This window comes from Asterias rubens, chromosome 18 (genome assembly GCF_902459465.1).
Source record: "Asterias rubens chromosome 18, eAstRub1.3, whole genome shotgun sequence".
NCBI classification, from domain to species: Eukaryota; Metazoa; Echinodermata; class Asteroidea; order Forcipulatida; family Asteriidae; genus Asterias; species Asterias rubens.
In genome coordinates, this window is record NC_047079.1 from 5,461,499 (window position 1) to 5,480,269 (window position 18,771).

The 18,771-nt window shown below is 39.7% G+C and overlaps 1 protein-coding gene across 2 annotated transcripts; it reads right to left on the reverse strand.

Moving 5' to 3' along the window:
• Window positions 1-1,123: 1,123 nt before the first annotated feature.
• LOC117302091 (ribosome biogenesis protein BMS1 homolog) lies at window positions 1,124-18,748 on the reverse strand. 2 transcript variants are annotated; one of them, XM_033785886.1, is made up of 25 exons: window positions 18,623-18,748; window positions 17,625-17,809; window positions 17,118-17,308; window positions 16,524-16,603; window positions 16,171-16,359; window positions 15,492-15,634; window positions 14,939-15,060; window positions 14,105-14,304; window positions 13,565-13,816; window positions 12,757-12,882; window positions 11,737-12,322; window positions 11,235-11,336; window positions 10,744-10,916; window positions 10,061-10,142; window positions 9,105-9,397; window positions 8,299-8,385; window positions 7,719-7,820; window positions 7,090-7,270; window positions 6,526-6,584; window positions 5,678-5,800; window positions 4,404-4,551; window positions 3,620-3,795; window positions 3,067-3,234; window positions 2,591-2,689; window positions 1,124-1,344 (listed from the first exon to the last, which is right to left on the reverse strand). In XM_033785886.1, exons 2-25 carry the CDS (start codon window positions 17,792-17,794, stop codon window positions 1,231-1,233), a joined length of 3,966 nt encoding a protein of 1,321 aa, XP_033641777.1. In that variant the 5' UTR covers window positions 17,795-17,809; window positions 18,623-18,748; the 3' UTR covers window positions 1,124-1,230. The 2 variants fall into 2 exon arrangements, with proteins under 2 accessions (XP_033641777.1, XP_033641776.1); XM_033785885.1 differs by having other exon boundaries at window positions 17,625-17,812.
• Between the last annotated feature and the right edge of the window lie 23 nt (window positions 18,749-18,771).

Sequence of the window (18,771 nt, forward strand, 5' to 3'; positions counted from 1 at the left end):
CATATCTCTTGGGTTTATGTGGAAATCTTTACACAAAATGTCAATTTTCCTATATGACCAGTGTAGTATCTTGCCTGCCAGAATACCCAAAGAATGTACAAGGTTACACTTATTGTAAACAAAGTTCACATGGTCTACAAGCTTTTCATAAACGTCCATTGTAATTCAATATGAACATTCCTAGCTGAGACGGGGGTCCCTGACATCAGCGTGGCAACTTTTGCAGGCAATTTGGAGGCAACCAACTGCAGTGCATGCTATCGAAAGTCTTCGGTAGCACAAAAGTAATCTTTAAGACAATCATTTACGATTCCCAACAAAAAAATGTGTGAACAATCAAATGTGTTTTTACCCATGGTTGTACCTGCAAGTTTGCTATTAATATTTATGTTTATAGTTGCTCTTTAAAGGCAGTGGACACTATTGGTAATTACTCAAAATAATTATCATCATAAAACCTTTCTTGATTACCAGTAATGGGGAGAGGTTGACAGTATAAAACATTGTGAGAAACAGCTCCCTCTGAAGTGACGTAGTTTTTGAGAAAGAAGTAATTTTCCACGAATTTGATTTTGAGACCTCAAGTTTAGAACTTGATGTCTCGAAATCAAGCATCTAAAAGCACACAACTTTGTGTGACAAGGGTGTTTTTTCTTTCATAGTTATCTCGCAACTCCGACGACCAATCGAGCTCAAATTTCCACAGGTTTGTTATGTTATGCATATGTGGAGATACACCAAGTGAGAAGACTGGTCTTTGACAACTACCAATAGTGTCTACTGTCTTTAAATGTGAATCCATTTTCTTCTATGAAACTGGTTGACTGAAAATAGCCTCGTTTGACATGGCCCAAAATTAATAGTACCATAGATAGTTATTTTCCTTACACAATTCATGTTTATGTTTACCAACACTCACAGGAACACCCTTAAACTAAAATTATCAGGATTTACTTGGTAACAAGCAACTGAGAGTTGTTGATAGTAACACAAATTATGAGAAATGGCTCCCTCTGAAGTAACCTCGAGACCTCAGAATTAGATATTGATGTCCCGAAATCAAGCATCTGAAGTTACACAACTTCGTGTGACAAGGGTGTTCAAATTTTCACGTTTTTTTTTATGCATTTATGTTGAGATACACCAAGTGAGAAGACTGGTTTTTGACAATTAACAATAGTGTCCAGTGTCTTTAAGGTATCAAACCCAAGATTTTGTTTCAGGAGCTCCTTAGTCTCGATTTTTCCCTCTCTCTTTCCTCTTTTGCATTTTGCCGAGGGCTCGGTATAATTCTTGCTTTGCCTGCTTCTGTCGTGTGTCCCTTTGCTGTTCGATTTCATTGACCTGTGAAAAAAAGAAAACCCCAAAACAGACCGATCAGGACACATGAAGATTTTGTAAGGCCATAATAATAATAATAATAATAATAATAATAATAATAATAATAACAATATGCTTTATCACAGCCCGAAGGGTGCTCAAAGCGCTTCCAACATTATTCCCCAAGGTCACTGGGCCTTCAATCATTCCTTAAACCATCTCAGCTCCCTGCGGAGTAAACAGCCGGTGCTGCGAGTTACTGCACTCCAAGTTAATCATTAAAATAAACCATCTCTGCCCTCACAGGTACCCTTTTTACCCCTGGGTAGAAAGTGTCTTGCTCAAGGACACAAGTGTCACGGGCCTAGTCACGGGTACCTTCTTCTTTTTCCGTTTTGAACGCAGCCTTCATGATCAAAGATAAACGCACTGCAGACACACCGGGGCAAACCCCTTCTCTTTGCGATATGTGTGTACTGGGGTCAAAATAATTATTAGCATAAAAACTTACTTGGTACTGAGTAATGGGGAGAGGTTGATAAAACATTGTGAGAAATGGCTCCCTCTGAAGTGAAGTAGTTTTTGAGAAAGAAGTATTTTTCCACGAATTTGGTTTCGAGACCTCAGATTTAGAATTTGAGGTTTTGAAATAAAGCATCTGAAAGCACACAACTTTGTGTGACAAGGGTGTTTTTTCTTTCATGATTATCTCCCATCTTCGACGACCGGTTGAGCTGAAATTTTCACAGGTTTGTTATTTTATGCATTTGTTGAGGTACACAAAGTGAGAACACTGGTCTTTGACAATTACCAATTGTGTTCAGTGTCTTGAAGGTCCCAGTGTCACGACCCACACTAAAACCCACACGCTGCTGCTAAGGGCCCAATTTCATGGCTCTGCTTACCGAAGAACAGAATAGGCGCTTACGGAAGCAGGGAATTCTGTACTTACGACAAGCGCGTACGTACTCCATGCTACTGGGCATTCGACGTTATAAGGCTAGCGCAGAAATCTGGTTCTTGCAGGTAAGCGGGGAATTGTGATCGTAAGCGCAGAATACAGCAATAAGCAGAGCCATGAGATTTGGCCCGGATACGCAGTTGCGTAAAGTTTTGTGAAATTGTCTGCAGGACTCTAAACATTTTTGGGTGTCGTGGCCGAGCAGTTAAGAGTCCACTTGTACAATGTTTATTGCATAGAGTTGAGCCATAAACGTTGCGCAAGTGGACTTGCGCAGTTGCGTAAAGTTTCGTGAATTCGGCTGCTTACCTTCTTTCTGTGGATCTTGACTCTTTTCACCATGGCCTGCTTTTCGTTCCGCTGTCTTTCCTTGTACAGTGTACTGAGTTGACTCATTAGGGATGCAACCTGGGAACAGTATCAGAGTTCAAGATCATTTCACCACTGGGGTTTTACACTGAGTTTATTGTAAAGTCAGGTCCTCAATAAATCTATACATTTTATTATTTTATTTCCTTTCCTGTTACAAAAAAACAATATGATTGTCAGCCAAAAAATGTTTTATCCTTTCGAACCCAAATCTCATACTTTGGGCAAGCCTCATATACAGGGATGTGATAGGTTGTTGAAAAAAAAAATTAACTATGAGTGTTCCATGTGGCTTTATCTTAATTTTCTTCTGAGTTTGATCTAAATTATAAAATAAATGTAAAAAAAAAAAGGATTTCCAGTTAAAAAAGAAGAAAAAACATCCCTGTATATAAAAGACTCTTCAATTCTCGTACCTTCTTCTCTTCCGGCTCCAGCACGACACCTCTGTAATTCTTGCCTCCACCACCTCTCTGTTTTGCTTTCTTTCCCACTTTCTTGGGTTTATCTTTAAAGGGTAGTGCCCTTTGTAGGGCTCGAGGAATACGCAACGCACTGAAGTGATGAATCTTTCTCTCTGTAGGCTACGAAAAAAAAAAAAAAAATTCAAAATATTCTGATAAAACATACCAATTTAAAAATTAAAGACCTATCCTTTAAAACAAAATCCTCGAGTTGAGCTTTGTCCTTGAGGGTTTTTCTCAAAATCCTCCCTATTCCCAAAAGCCCTGCCGTCTGCAACAGATACATCCTCACATTCATCGCTATTTCGTCTAGATGTTTCCCTATTTAAATTATTGAAGACCTTTATCATGGTGCAGCCATCTTGAATTTCTCCCGTAGGTATCAACAGTACAAAACCGAGGCTGGAAGAACAAAATAGTCTGGTTCCTATTTGCAAAATGATTATTAGCATTCATTAATTTTATTCGATACTAGGAACATGGCCAAGATGGAGGTCTTTTGCACCTTGTAGAGTGAATCCTGATTGGCCACCAGCTTGATGTTCTTATCTTTCCTGATCTGGCCGACAGTCCTCATCCCCGTCCAAGTGTCCTTCTCGTCTTTCGGCAGAAGTAACGTCGTCACCGGATTGTAGAACTTTGGAATCTCCACGGGTACCCATGTTCTCATAAAGATGATATCTACAAAGAAACGATGACGTCAAAAACACCAAGAAATGCAAGAGAACAAAAATGAGAAAGGGAGGTTTACAGTCAAGTTGCTTAAGTTGCTAGTTGTAAATACATCAGTACATTTTATTTCAAAAACAATTTTAAACCATCATTTAGGTTATTTATCAGACAGGAAGTTGCCAATATAAAATGAAATAAATTTGGGGGCATTTAATTGTACAGAAAAAAAAAATAACGTTGAAAATTTAACCCCTGACAAGCCCAGTTCATACTTCCTGCGAATGCGATACGAATGTTGACATCACATAGTCGCAATGAATTATTCGCAGCAGTTGAACTGTGCTCAACTTTCGCTGCAAAAGCAGAGTTGTGACGTCAAATTCATGTCAAATTCGCATTCGCATTGGCAGGAAGTACATATGAATCAGGCTTCAGTCTGTTTTGGCTTGTTTCTTCATACTGATAATTCCGAGAAATTACTCATTTGCTTAATCTTATCACAATTAATGTAAACTGAACCACAATGGAGTGGATCTCCAGAACAAGCAAACTAAACAAATAAAATTAAAAAAATTAAAAATAAATAAACAATTATTTAAAATTCACCACTGTCTTACCACTCATCAGCAATTTGTCCTCAAAGGACGCTCTGAAAGCACCCTCTGGTTTCCGTAACGCTTTCTTGATCTGGCCTCGTATGCCGCTGACACTGCGTACCGAAGCACCCTCAAACCTTGCTACTTCCAACGGTGTGTTGAACATACCCTGCAGTTACACAAGAAAAAACAAGCGTGACTTAATTCCCTTTAAAGAAACACGCTGCCTTGGATAGGACGAGTTGGTCTATAAAAAGCACTTGTAACCGTTTGTTATAAAATGCATATGGTTGGAAAGATGTTTTAAGAGTAGAATACAATGATCCACACAAATTTGCCTCGAAAATGCGTGGTTTTCCTTTTGCTTTGCGAACTAACACAGTCAAATTTGACTCCCATAAATGGCCGACCGTGTTAGTCGACGAGGTAAAAGGAAAACCATGCAATTTCAAAGCATATTTGTGTGGATCATTGTATTCTACTTTTAAAACATCTTTCCAACCATATGCATTTTATAACAAATAGTTATATTTTCAAAGACCAACTCGACCGGTCCAAGGCAACGTGTTCCTTTAATACACAGTGCTGAATGTTTTACTTATTTTGTTCTTCTTCAGAGTTAAAACATGCCTCGTAAGTGCACGGTTTCCATTTTCCGTTTCCTATTCACGGTCGGCCATTTTATTGAGTCAAAAACTTGACTCCACAAAATGGAAAACCGTGCAATTTCGAGGCATGTTTGTGTGGATCATTATTTTCTACTTTTAAAACATCTTTCTAACCATATCGATATCATAACAAATGGTTTCAAACACTTTTCAACGACCAACTCACCCGATCAAAGGCAACGTATCCCTTTAAAGACACTGGACACTATTGGTAATTGTCAAAGACTAGCCTTCACAGTTTGTGTATCTCAACATATGCATAAAATAACAAACCTGTGAAAATTTGAGCTCAATCGGTCATCGAACTTGCGAGATAATAATGAAAGAAAAAATACCCTTGTCACACGAAGTTGTGTGCATTTAGATAGTTGTATTCAAGACCTCAAGTTCTAAACTTGAGGTCTCGAAATCAAATTCGTGGAAAATTACTTCTTTCTCGAAAACTATGGCACTACAGAGGGAGCCATTTCTCACAATGTTTTATACCGTCAACCTCTCCACTTTACTCGTTACCAAGTAAGGTTTTATGCTAATAATTATTTTGAGTAATTACCAATAGTGTCCACTGCCTTTAAATTATTTGGGGTTGAACAAAAATTGACTAGAGAGGTATTAATGAATACTAACACTTATGAAAGCTGTGTTTTTATGGATCTTTAGTGGAGTCCCTGTGAGTTTCAACTTCTTGACGACGTTCAGTGATTTGTCCAGATCCAGAATGACTCCCGTCGCCGCGATTCGAAATCCCGGCTAGACAAATAATAATAAATAATCAAATACAGAAAAGTGATATACAAAGAGTCAAACTATCTGGGTCAGGCGTGATACTCCACAGAGGCATTGAAGGCGATTGGCTCCATGCCCCCTGGGCCCAATTTCATAGAGCTGCTAAGCAAAAAAATTTGCTGAGCATGAAATCTTTGCCTAGATAAAAACAGGATTACCAACCAAATCTCCACATGATTTTTAGGATAAGCAAACATCAGCTGAATACAATGTACCTGTAACAAGCAATATGCAACAAATGGAAATTTGGTTGGTAATCCTGTTTTTATCAAGGAAGAAAATTCATGCTTAGCAAATTTTTGTGCTAAGCAACTCTATGAAATTGGGCACTGGTCATTGCCTTGGTGCCCTTGAAATGCTACAGTATACATGTATATTTATAATTTCCTCAAAGGGTGCCATTTACCGAGGGAAATGCCTTGGTGCCCTTGCTTTTGTTAAATCGAATGGCATGATCATGGGTACAATTTCATCAATTGTGCAAACGGCTCAAACTGTGCAGTTGAAGGGTTTAAACTTTAACTAGAAATTATTGCCAAGAGTAAATATATATAATAAAGATTTCTTTTAAGTGTTTTAGTTTTTGTTTCTAATACTGATTGATGCAGAAATTTCAGGCATCAAAATCTTAAAACTTTTACGGTAAAGTCTCTCCAAAAGTAGTTTTAAACAGGAATCAAAATCCTTACATTTCTCCCGGCCACTGACTGCACAGCCAACACTCCTGTGCCTTGTGGTGTAATCGGCCCTGAGGGTGTAAACAAATAAAAAAGAGAGTTAGATTATTTGTATTCTTTTACCTTAAAGGCAGTGGACACTATTGGTAATTACTCAAAATAATTATTCGCATAAAACCTTACTTGGTATTGAGTAATAGGGATAGGTTAATAGTATAAAACATTATGAGAAACGGCTACCTCTGAAGGGACGTAGTTTTCAAGAAAGAAGTAATTTTCCGCGAATTTGGTTTTGAGACCTCAGATTTAGAATTTGAGGTCTCGAAATCAAGCATCTGAAAGCACACAACTTCAAGTGACAAGGTGTTTTTTTCTTTCATTATTATCTCGCAACTTCGACGACCAATTGAGCTCAAATTTTCACAGGTTTGTAATTTAATATGCTGAGATACACTAAGTGAGAAGACTGGTCTTTGACAATTACCAATATTGTCCAGGGTCTTTAACATACACAAAAAATTGTTTCTAAAGTTTTGACAATCTGTAAATAAATTAGTAATGTAAAAGACGCTTTACCCCAAATGCAGGCCGTGCAATGCAGATGCTCAGGGGTGTACTTGAGTAGTCTGGTCCTCATGTTATGATCTTGCATACAATACAGAGGGATGGTCTGGAAACGGCGCCACCCCACGGAGAAGATGAGAGGATCCCTCGTCTTGAGGATGCGGCTGTGCCATCTGTGCTTCTTAAGTCTCATCTAGGGAGAGAGAACAAGTTGGATGACCAATATAAATGATTATAAGTTTTTATACAGCGCTTTGCGTCTCAAAGCGCTTCCTGGTCACTGGGCCATTTAATTCATTCCTTAAACCATCTCAGCTTCCTGGGGAGTATAGCTAAATCAATCACAAGAACAATCTCTGCCATCACAGGTACCAATTTACCCCTGGGTGGAGAGAAGCAATTATAGTTAAGTGTCTTGCTCAGGGAAACAAGTGTCACAACCAGGACTCGAATCCTCACTCTGCTCAACAAATCTCAGCAATCTAATGATCAGACATTTGCTGTTGGGGGTTTGAGGTTAACAACAGATATATTGCTCTCGGTGTACGCTATTAGCGGATACGATTGGCCGTCGACTTCACCCTTGGGCCATTCCTACCCTCGAATGGCGCGCACCTATGGCATTATCCTATACTTCTTACCTGTACGTAGCCGATATTGTCTTCGCTGCTCAACAATCCACCAAGTATGACAGGATATGTGGGATTAAAATTGTTGACAAACTCACACGGTACGCCGGCCACCTACAACATGAATAAGACATAAAAGGTTGGGTCATAGATTGTTAAAAACTCTAACAAAATTAATGACCATAACAGGGATGTCATAGGCTGTTGAGAAAGAAAATGAAGTCTGAGCGCAAAGCGCGAAAGCATGCGAGCTCGAAAACTTTCGAGCATGAAGCCCAATATTAACATTTATCTTTGGTTTTAAAACCACTACTCTGCAATCTGGGGCGTTATTATATCGTTATATCTCCATTTCTTTAAAGAGTTGATCTTAATTTATAATTTTTTTTCTGGGGGGTGGGGGGGGGGAACAAAAACGGAATTCCGTTTTAAAACTGAGGAATCACATCCCTGCCATAACAAAGCACTCAGGAAAGGAAGATCAACAAGCAGGAACAAAATAACAGCTACTACTTCTTCCACCACCCAGAAAAGAAATAAAAAATCAATTTCGATGAAGGTCCAAAAATTCTCATCCCTGATTTATACTCACCTCTACTCTGACGTACAGTCCAGGCCGGAAGCCTTCATACTGTGTTCTCAACTCATCATCTAGATCTTCAAATTCAGCACGATTCAGCTGCCAAGAAAAAAGATAATTAAATTAGGCTTTTGTATAATTCTGGGTTGAAAAAAAAAAACACCAATTGACTAGATTTAGTATAAAATTGAGTAAAATGTTTTAACATTTTTGAGAGCATAGTGAAAATAAATTAGCTGATATCTACTTTGCTGTGTGATTTTATTCTTTGAGAACTTGTCTTGCTTGATCTTAGACCTGTGCTTTCTCCTGAAGCCAAGTAGAGTAAACTGTTCGAAACATTGAGACCAGACCTGCTCTTTTCACTTCTTCAACAGAGAATTAATACGTGGTTGTACCCACAAGTTTACTATTTATTTATAGTTAAAGGTACATTACAGAATTGGTAGGAAAATATCGTGACGATCAAAGATTATTACACGGTCTAATGTTGATGATAGTAGAAAATATCCCTTAAAATATTTCTGCCTGAAATGTCATATTTGATGAAAAATAACTCAAACTAATTTTCCCGTTTCGAGTTTATCGCTCAGTGAGCGTTTCATTAGGTTTTGTTTGAATCGATGTCATACAAACTGTGAACCCAGGTGGCCGTCGATCTCAAACTTCTACAGGTTTGTCATTTTATGTACGTATATGGTGGATTACATAAAGTGCTTACACTGCCAACAAATGTTTTGTTAGCAAAGACCAATTCTATGATAATCATTTAATCCTTATTATTCACACCGCGCAAAGCTTCAAACATCACTTCTAACCTGTGCTTGTTCAGCCATCTGCGTCTTCATATCGTCGAAGTAATCACCGTCTCCTTTCCCGTCGTAATCCAAGTCGAACGCTTGCTTCAGTTTCCTCTTCTGCTCGAGACGTTTCTGTTTGTCCGTCTTCTCCCGCTCCTCCTTGGGTTGGGACTGATCTTCATCTTGGTCGTTTTCTTCGTCATCGTTGTCTTTGTCATCGTTGCTATCTTCTGAGTCATCTTCTGTTTTGGGTTTGTTGCCATGGTGAACTTCCCCCGTCTCAAGGTCTTCAAAGTCGCCGTACAGATCATCTAATGCAATAAAATCAAATTCCCATGAACCAAAAACTCTGACTTGTACTCCCCGGTTGCACTCTGACTCCTATCAGTTTTTATCAGAATAGTAATTATAAATCCAGAAAGGTGAATTGAGATCCGGCATTTTAATCACGGCCACAGATCAAGGTCTTGTGTCGCAGTTACACAAGGGTCCAATTCCATAGAGCTGCTTAGCACAAAAATTTGCTTAGCATGAAATTTCTTCGCTGATAAAAACAGGACCACCAACCAAATTTCCATTTGTTGCATTTTGCTTGTTACTTGTATTCAGCTGTTGTTTGCTTATCCTTAAAATCACATGGAAATTTGGTTGGTAGTTCTGTTTTTATCAAGGAAGAAATTTCATGCTAAGCAAACTTTTGTGCTTAGCAGCTCTATGAAATTGGGCCCTGTGCTTGATCACAGCAGTCACACAAAAACAGAAGCAAAAACCCGTCATTTGATCCTAACAAACCGGAAATGACCACATTGGATTGCCGTGTCTGAACCACCTTGCTACTGGAATCGTGTTTGCTGGATCTGATCCATCATTGCAGGGTTCAACCCTCCTCAAATGGTGGTTTAAAATTGCAGGATCTTGAACCTGATATGATCCCGCTTTTTTGTTCTAAAATAGAAAGACTCTTCGTCTCTTACCATCCTGATCCAGTAACATCTTAGCGTCGTCTTTGCGCTCCCAATTGCCGGTCACAAAGCAGTCACTAATCAATTGTTTGACCTGATAATAATACCAAACAGGGATAGAAATATTAATTGATTCATCCAATATGCAAATGCCTGAAACCTTTATTAGATTCAACAAATCTTTTGGTGGAAAGTTGACTCTTTCTCTAAAACTAGATTCCTTCAAAGGGGGTGTCGCTTCCAGTGCTCTTTACCAAGTAAGCCTTTATGGAAATTAATTTTGGGTGTAAATTACCAAAGGTGTGCACCCCCTATATATTTGGTTTGCGGAACACCATGTGTGTATCTACTTGCTGGGTAGATAATGTTCTATTTAGAACTGGCTTGCTTCATATTCTCCTACCGCAGAGTAGATTTTCAGAACTTTGGAAAACTTCTCAGTTCCGAAAAGAACTATCCTGCTTTTGAACTACTACCTGGGCGAAAGGTAAAAAATCAGCCAGACTTTTGCTTTAGTGGATCGAAGAGACTTCTTGTTATTAACTCCACTATCGCAGAGTGAGTTCTTAATTGGTCTCAACATTTCGACTAGATCCCTCTAGTTATCATCAGGGGACAGTACACTCTGTTTAAGAAAATTTGTAAATTTAAAAAAAAAGTTTAAGAAAAGAAGACGTATTCCTCAAGATTCAAACCTCGTCTAAGGTCCAGTCTCGGACTTGCTCCACTGGGAAGCTGGTACAATCTCGGCTGTTCATCTCTCGTCTCCTCGTGCTCTTTGATTCCTTCTCAGGTTTGGTGATCTTAAAGAGACCTCCTACGTCTTCATTTTCATCTTCTTCCTCCTCAGCGTCATATTGGCTTGCTCCTTAAGGAAGAAAAAAAAAGGGGACAAAATTAAGTGGAGTTAATTCTGTCTGTATTGAGCTGCTTCTGTATTGAGCTGTATTGAGCTGCATTTTTATAGAGCTGCTTAGTGGCCGATTTTGTGCTTACTGTGCAATTTCCATTTCATAGTGCTGCTAACCATAACCCATAACCCATTACCCATTACCCATTACCCATCACCCATTACCCAGTACCCAGTACCCATTACCCAGTGCTAGTTTCAGTAGTTGAGAGAATCACATTAAACAGAGACGAGGTTATAAAAGGTTGTTAAATGGTTAAAGGTTGGCAAACCTACCACTGCCGTAGACGAGTTTCCGGAGGTTGGGTGTGCTGTTCTGCTGCTTCAGAAAGGATAGGGACGCTTTCTGTAACAGGTTGTCCTTCCACTTTAAGTGACCTACACAAAGTCAATAAAAATATACATGATATTCAGCCCATGGTGAAAATTACAACAATTTTTTATTAAGTATAAGGGATGACTTCTGTATAAGTTGGAAAATATTTATTATATTAAGTACAAGTGCTAACCTCCGTACACGCACATGGTACATGAAGAGAATTTGACAGCCCTTTTTAAAGACCATTTAGTAACATTTATACAGCCAAAAGGATTCTGAAATCATGTTAAAATAGGAAGATAATTTGCCTTATAAAAATCAAGTCACATTACTCAAGAAAGTGAAAATTGTGAAAAATTTAAACTGTCCATGCTTAAGCAGCTCTGCTTAGCAGAAAAATTATTAAGCCTTTAAAAGCAGCTCTACAACATTGGATCCACAAAAGGTACATAAATTTACCTGAACCAAAGGTTGAGTCGTCACCAAAGTTTTCACCATCTTCATCATCATCTAAATCTGCCTCCTCCTCTTCATCTTCATCTTCATCTTCATCTTCTTCGTCTCCTGCATCACTATCATCTTCCTCCTCTTCTTGCTCACTGAACTCCCCTCCAAAATCGTCTTCCTTCAGCTTCGGCTGATCGAATGTCTCAGCATCTTGATCTCCGAGAAGATTCTCATTCCGTTTCTTTTTAGTCCTCTCTCCCTTCTTGCTGGATTCAATACCATTTTTAACATTGCTCACGCCGCTAGTTCTAAAAGTTACTTCGAGGTCCGAGTCTAAATCTTTGTCGTTGTCTGTTTCACCTTCATCGTCTTGAATGGCATCGCTGTCTCCATCCTCCATGGATACATCACTATCCTCATCCTCGTCCTCTTCACTTTCCTCCTCACTCATGCTTCGTATCTTCTGCTTGCTTGTCATCTTCTTTTGTGATGAGATGCTCTTGTCTGTTTTGCTGCTGGATGACGATTTCTTCCTCGGGGATGATTGAGCAAATTCTAACTCGTCGTCGCTGTCGGCGAAGGCAACAACATCCAAGTCCTACAAGGACGGATTGCAAAAAATAACACTACACCGTAACAAAACGTTGACATTATTTCTGACTTAACCCCCCTACTGTCTGATCATTCGATATTTGGTTTGATTGGCAGCATATTGCACCACAGTGCCTTGTGAACCATTACATGGTGCTATGTAAAAGGAATAGGTCTCATAATTCAAACGTAGTCACAAATACCTTTTTTTTATGTGGTAAGTCAACATTAAAAATTAATAAACATCCTTTGTAAGACAAACTTAATATTCAATTTGGTTTTTACCCATACACACAGCACTGTATACTTAGTACTTTCCCAAATCCTGTGTAGGGTAAGTACTGAGTATACAGTGCTAACACACATTGATGTATAAGGGTAAAAAAAACAAAATGAATATTCGTTATCCCCGATGCAAATTTAACATCTATTAAGACATACTTGTTTGATTTTTTTCCTGAGCGGTGCCTCATCAGACATCTTAGACTTAATCGGCAGTCGGACTTCTTCTTCTTCTTCTTCTTCATCATCTTCTTCTTCATCTTCTTCCTCCGAATCATCCTCGTCCTGTGAAGAAAATTAGTTTGATTTTGGGGTTGAACAAAAACAAATTCACTAGAGCGGGATTTGAAAAATTCCAGCACTCTACCAACTCAGCTAGCCAGCCCTATGGTGGCAGTCTTCCCTATTTTGTCAATTTCTTTGTTCAGAGGTGCCAAGAATCACACCCAAGTTTATGATACTTGCTGGGAAGCGGCAGCCAGGGGTTCACTTCAAGGGGATGGAACATTTTATTTAAAATATCAAATAATAAACCACAAGGGAGATTGACTGGGTAAATTTTTAATGATTTTGGGGTCAAACAAAGACAAAATTAGTTTGAGTACATGGCCAAACATCACCGAACAACTGGACTCTGGTTTCTGCACTGGCCTGGGCCACGAAGTAGGCTCTGCTTACTGCTACCAAATAATCAGTTCTTACGGAAGCAGGGAATCTGCCATTCCGTCAGATATTTAGAGGTTACAGGTTTTTGCTTGTGTGCGTACATACTCCAAGCGTATAGGCACACTACCCTTACACAGCTAATGTAGAAATTTGGCGCTGCACATAAGCGGTGAAATGTGATTGTAAGTACAGAATCACCAAGTATTTTTTTATATGCTAACAATTATTTCCAGTTATTACTAATAGTGTCCAGTGCCTTCAAACAACCACTTTTGACAACTTTTCAAAATGCAAAAGTTACCTCTTCGTCGCTTTCTTCTTCTTCATCCTCCTCCCCAAAAACAGCCCGCCTCCTGACGCGGCCATCCGCATCTTCCACAGCTTCCTCCGTCAGCATGGACCCAAGTCGGACGCTATTACTGGACACCTCCTCGGACGTCATGGGTATGGAATCATGGAAGAGAGAGAGCTTACTGGCGGCCATCTTGGTATCCAAGGTATGCTGGGTGGTAATGAGACTAGAGACGAGCTCATTGGCTGGCTGTTCCTCTTCCTGGTGATATCAATATTCAACAGGACAACTAAAATTATTATGCAATTACACGCAACTGTGTAAAGCCATAGGGGAAAAAGGAGCATATGCCGAGTATTTTTTGTGTATTTATTTTCTTTGCAAGTCGCCAGACACACAAGGCCTGAAGGCCATTTCAAGGTGTGTGCTACACTTAATTTTTTCCAGAGGCCGTTGCTACCTACTCCTAGGGCTGAAACAGGGTAACCCCCTTTACAGGGTTACCCCCTTTACCGAATGTCATCGTTAACTTGATAAAATGAATTATACCTGTGTGGTTTCGCTGTGGGGTTGATTGGTTCCCAGATCAATGTACACGACGTCTTTATCGTAGATGATTCCGCCGACTCCAGACAACGGTGCGTAAATCAGACGTTCCTTCTCGTTTAGCGCCCTCTTCTTCTCCTTGTTGGGGAGGGGGCAAGGGTCAGGGAGGAAGGAGATGTCTTTGGTTGGAAAGTCACCACAGCCTGGAAAGTAGCGGAACAAAAAATTTAATTTGAATATAGACGACTACTGAAATTGGTCTACTATTCTAATAGAGTATGTCAGCTACAGACCCTCCAAAAAAATAAAACATACTCCACTCTATGGCTCAAAAACAACATCCAAATGTGTGGACTTGTCCGGTCCAGGCCAGGGTTTCTGAAATTTGTCCAGTACCACCTACATCAGGCCTGTAATCACACACAGCCCACAGAGGAGACCACGGCCTCCGTTGCCCCTGGTCTTGGCCTTGGTGCCCCTTCAAAAGTCTCCCAAATTGACTTTAAGATTTTCCACAAAAGTGCCCTTACAAAGATGAAATTCCAGGCCTGCTAAAATCATTAATTTTCTTGAAAACAGACTTTGTGCACACGCAGGAATATTTCAATACTTTAATGCTTAAAGACACTGGACACTATTGGTAATTGTCAAAGACCAGTTTTCTTCTCGGTGTATCTCAACATATGCACAAAATAACAAACCTGTGAAAATTTGAGCTCAATCGGTCATCAAAGTTGCGACATAATTATGAAAGAAGAAACACCCTTTTTTAGACCCTTGCCTCGTAAGTTCCATTCCGGTTTGTAAACAGCCTCTCCAACTATTTTTGTAACTCACCAGGGATATGAATGTTACAGCCTCTCTTCATGGGAGTCCCTCGCATGTAACCATACAGACTCACAGTACGGTCACATTTTGAATTCTGTCGACATAGCTCTGGGTCCGTCAGATCTTCCATTCTAGACAAAATGAGTAAAGAAAAACAAGCAACGTTTAAAACAAATCATTCAGACAACCTTCTTGTTTAATTCCCCTTGCCCACACTGTTAACACAAAAGGGAAAATAAAAATGTCAAACTATTACACATATATACATTGTACATAAAACTTGTAGGGGAGATGGCCTTACATAGTGATCTGTCCCCATCATATGATTGGGGGGGCTGTTCACTTCTGATGACATTGCTTTTAATTACATTGTCTATGACTTTGTGAAATTTTTACGATGTCGTTGTACTGAAGTGTATTGGAACAAAGACTTCTTCAACACATGTAAACATAGTTATCCTGCCACCGCCGCTAATTTGGAAATGGCCAAAGATTACAATAAAGTTTGCTGTCTCAAACGCAGTGTGAAAGTTATTACAAAAAAAAAGACAGGGCACCAGACCTGTCTGCAAGGACGTATGGATGAGTTGTACGCCAGACTAACGGACGGAACTTCATGACGGATATGAACCGGCCCAGGTTGAGTATCTCTCTGTTCTGGTAGTCGCCGTAAACCATACCGGAAAGGTAGAACAGTTTGGCTCCCTAAAAAAAAAACAGTGACACTTATTGATGAAGTTTAATTGTGCAGAGGCAAAATGCTGTGGCGTGTCGTGGCAGAGCATGGTCAAGCGTACTTGACTCAAGCTCTGGTGTTTCTGACCAGCTGACTGTGTATTCGTATTTTATGCAACCACATGGATTGGTTTTACACTGGTTTTCTGAGGCACTGGTTTTTCACTTTTCATTTTAATTGGTCTTCGCTTGGGACTATGCTGGGCGCCGCCAACAGCAGGAAAAAAACACTATTTCAAAAATTGAAGGATGGTGGGTGGGAGCTATTTTCTTCATTAAAAATTTCAAATAACAGTGAAGAGCACTTCACATTCATGTCAAAGTAATAACTTTACACAAAATACACAGGGACTAATAAACAAATTAGTTTGCGTAATTTTGTAAAAGATCCCAGCACACCCTTATCGCAAAGAGAAGGGGTTCGCCCCGGTGTGTCTGGCAGTGCGACTATCTTCAATTATGAAGGCTGCACTAGAAAGGTAGAAGAAGAATGGGAGACACCTTACCTGGTAAATCTCAGTCCAGAATCTGTTCTTGAGACGTTTCTTGGTCTTCTGCAGGGCCTTGTTGTTCTTCATCAGATCCAGATGGGTTAAGACACCCATGATCTTGGGGAACCCGTGCACCTGAACAATGTTCAGGAACTCGAAGGTCTCCATCTCGAAACCGAAACTGGCATCGACGAGGAGCAGAACCTGTACAAAGAAAAACCGGATTGTGTGGAGAATATAATCTGAGAATGTTGGCAGCAGTTTTTTTATAGAAATGTCTTGTAGGATTTGTGACGGTGCATTCTGCAAGGGTTCAATAGGCTAGAGATCAATGTCAATGACCTGAGGGCCTCAAGGTCATTACTCACCAGGTCAGCGACCTTTGCCAGGTCAATCATGCAGTTGATGTCATTGTTACACTCGATGAAGGTCAACCTCCTCTTCTTTCCTGCACCAGAACAAACAAAATTGTTTTACAATCTGGGGTCCAAAGTCATTCAGCAGTTACAATTTGTATGCCAAGTTCCTGGCTGGTTGGTTAATATTTTGAGTTGAACAAAGAAACATGGACTAGAGTAGGACTTGAACATGCGACCTTGCGATTAACGAGCTGGCGCTCTACCCAACTGAGATTTCTAGCCACTATGTTGCAATCTCCATATTTTGTCAGTATCTTTGTTCGATGGTGGCAGTCAGAATCCATACAACCTTTAGCTGCCATTTATAACCAGGGATCACACCCAAGTTTACGGTACAACATGGGAAGTGGCAGCAGAGGGATCACCTTTACTGGTTGCAACTTTTTAACTAAGTATCAAGTAATAAGCCATAATATTTAATTTCGAGTTGAACAAAAAAAGAATTGACTTAAGTGGGACTTGGACTTTGGTTAACATTCTAAACCTACTCTTGCCCATTTCAGTGGGTTAAGATTTAACAACTGCATCTTTATTTGTACGCACCTGACACGACAGTGATCGGTCCCTGGATAGTTGTGAGCTTGTGTTTGGTGAAGTTCCTCACCAGGCAACGGATGAGAGTGCTTTTGCCGACCTTCGGGGGACCCACAACAGCGATGACAATGGGCGGGGGCTCAAGAGGTGTTCGATCAACCACAGGAATATGGTGCTTCTTTGTCTTTATATCTAACGTCCTGAAACGGAAACAAAAAATAAAAGATATTAAGTACTTTGTTTTAAAGGAACATTACAGAGTTGGTAAGAAGAAAAAAAATCGTCTAAGATCACAGATTTACATAAAACTTAAGAGAAATAAACAAAACTTATTTCCCGTATGGAGTTTATCGCTCAGTGAGATTTGTATTCGTTCTTTTTTTTAGCTCAGTTGGTGAAGCGCCAGCACGTTAATCTGGAGGTCGTTGGTTCGAGTCCCACTCTAGTAAACTTTTCTTTGTTCAACCCCAAAATCAACTTAATTCAGAAGTGTCTTAAAAAACAAATTGTTGGTACCTGCGCACACTTCTTGCCCTCTTGTTGAACGAGTTGATGGCAAATGCTTTAGGGTTTCTCTCTCTAGCAGTCTGCTCTTGTTCATGCGGCGTCTTGTCTTTCTTCTTCTTTGCCTTAGGCCCAGCTTGTGTCTTACGGTGAGTTTTGTGATCTGACTGTTCCGAATCCATGGTCGGTTTATAGCACTTCTAGAAAAAAAAAAGGCAGTGATATGTTGATATGGTTGATGCATGCTATTTCTTCCTCCATGGTTGATGAGACACATTTGAGGGTACATAGAATGCATTATGTTAGCCTAGTTGGGATCACGTAAACCTCCTCCAGATACATGCAACACCCTCGAGAGGAGGGTTACTTTATTGCAACTTAGCACTGCCATCGCACTGACGTCCTGAGGTACAAAGCTTCTCTCAATGCAAACAATTTAATTTAGACAACAGTTTTTTGCACATTTTTAAGCTGAAATTCCGTCCGGTGTCCCCACCTTAACTACACTTTTGATGAGTTTAGAAACAGCACTGATGTAAAAACCGTGTTGACGCAAAAGACCTTATCGCCAATCCACCTGGCCCTGGCTGACTTTGCTGAATGGCCTAACAAAAGGCATTTGTAGGGGAAAAAAGGGACTTCGTTTAAGCCTTCTCCTTTCAGTCCCACAGTGCCCTTTAATTGGGCTTTTTGGCAATTCCGCAAACCACACAGGCGAGGCGGGAATCACAATAATTAGGCCTATTTTGGATAACTTTCCGTATGGCGCCACCACTTTTTCACTCATTTTTACAATAAGGGATATCTCATTGAGGTAAATTAGATAATGTATTATTTCATATCAAATAAGTTCGTGAGTTTTGATTTGACTTTTAATTAAGTTTAAAAAATAAAGTTAAATTAAATTTTTAAACTTATGTATAAAATATTAATATAAATATAAGTAAAATCAAAACTAATTTATTAACAGTTTTTTAACGATTGATATCGGCATCTTTTCCAGTACTTACCTAACTTTATATCGAAAGTTGTGTTCAAGATTCAGTTCACAAGAAAAGCACAACAACAGATTGTACGGTACTTTGCTTCTAAAATACACGTGCTCCGTAGCACACATTCGGCCTCATGGGCGCCGCCATTTTTAAATGGTGCATTCTGG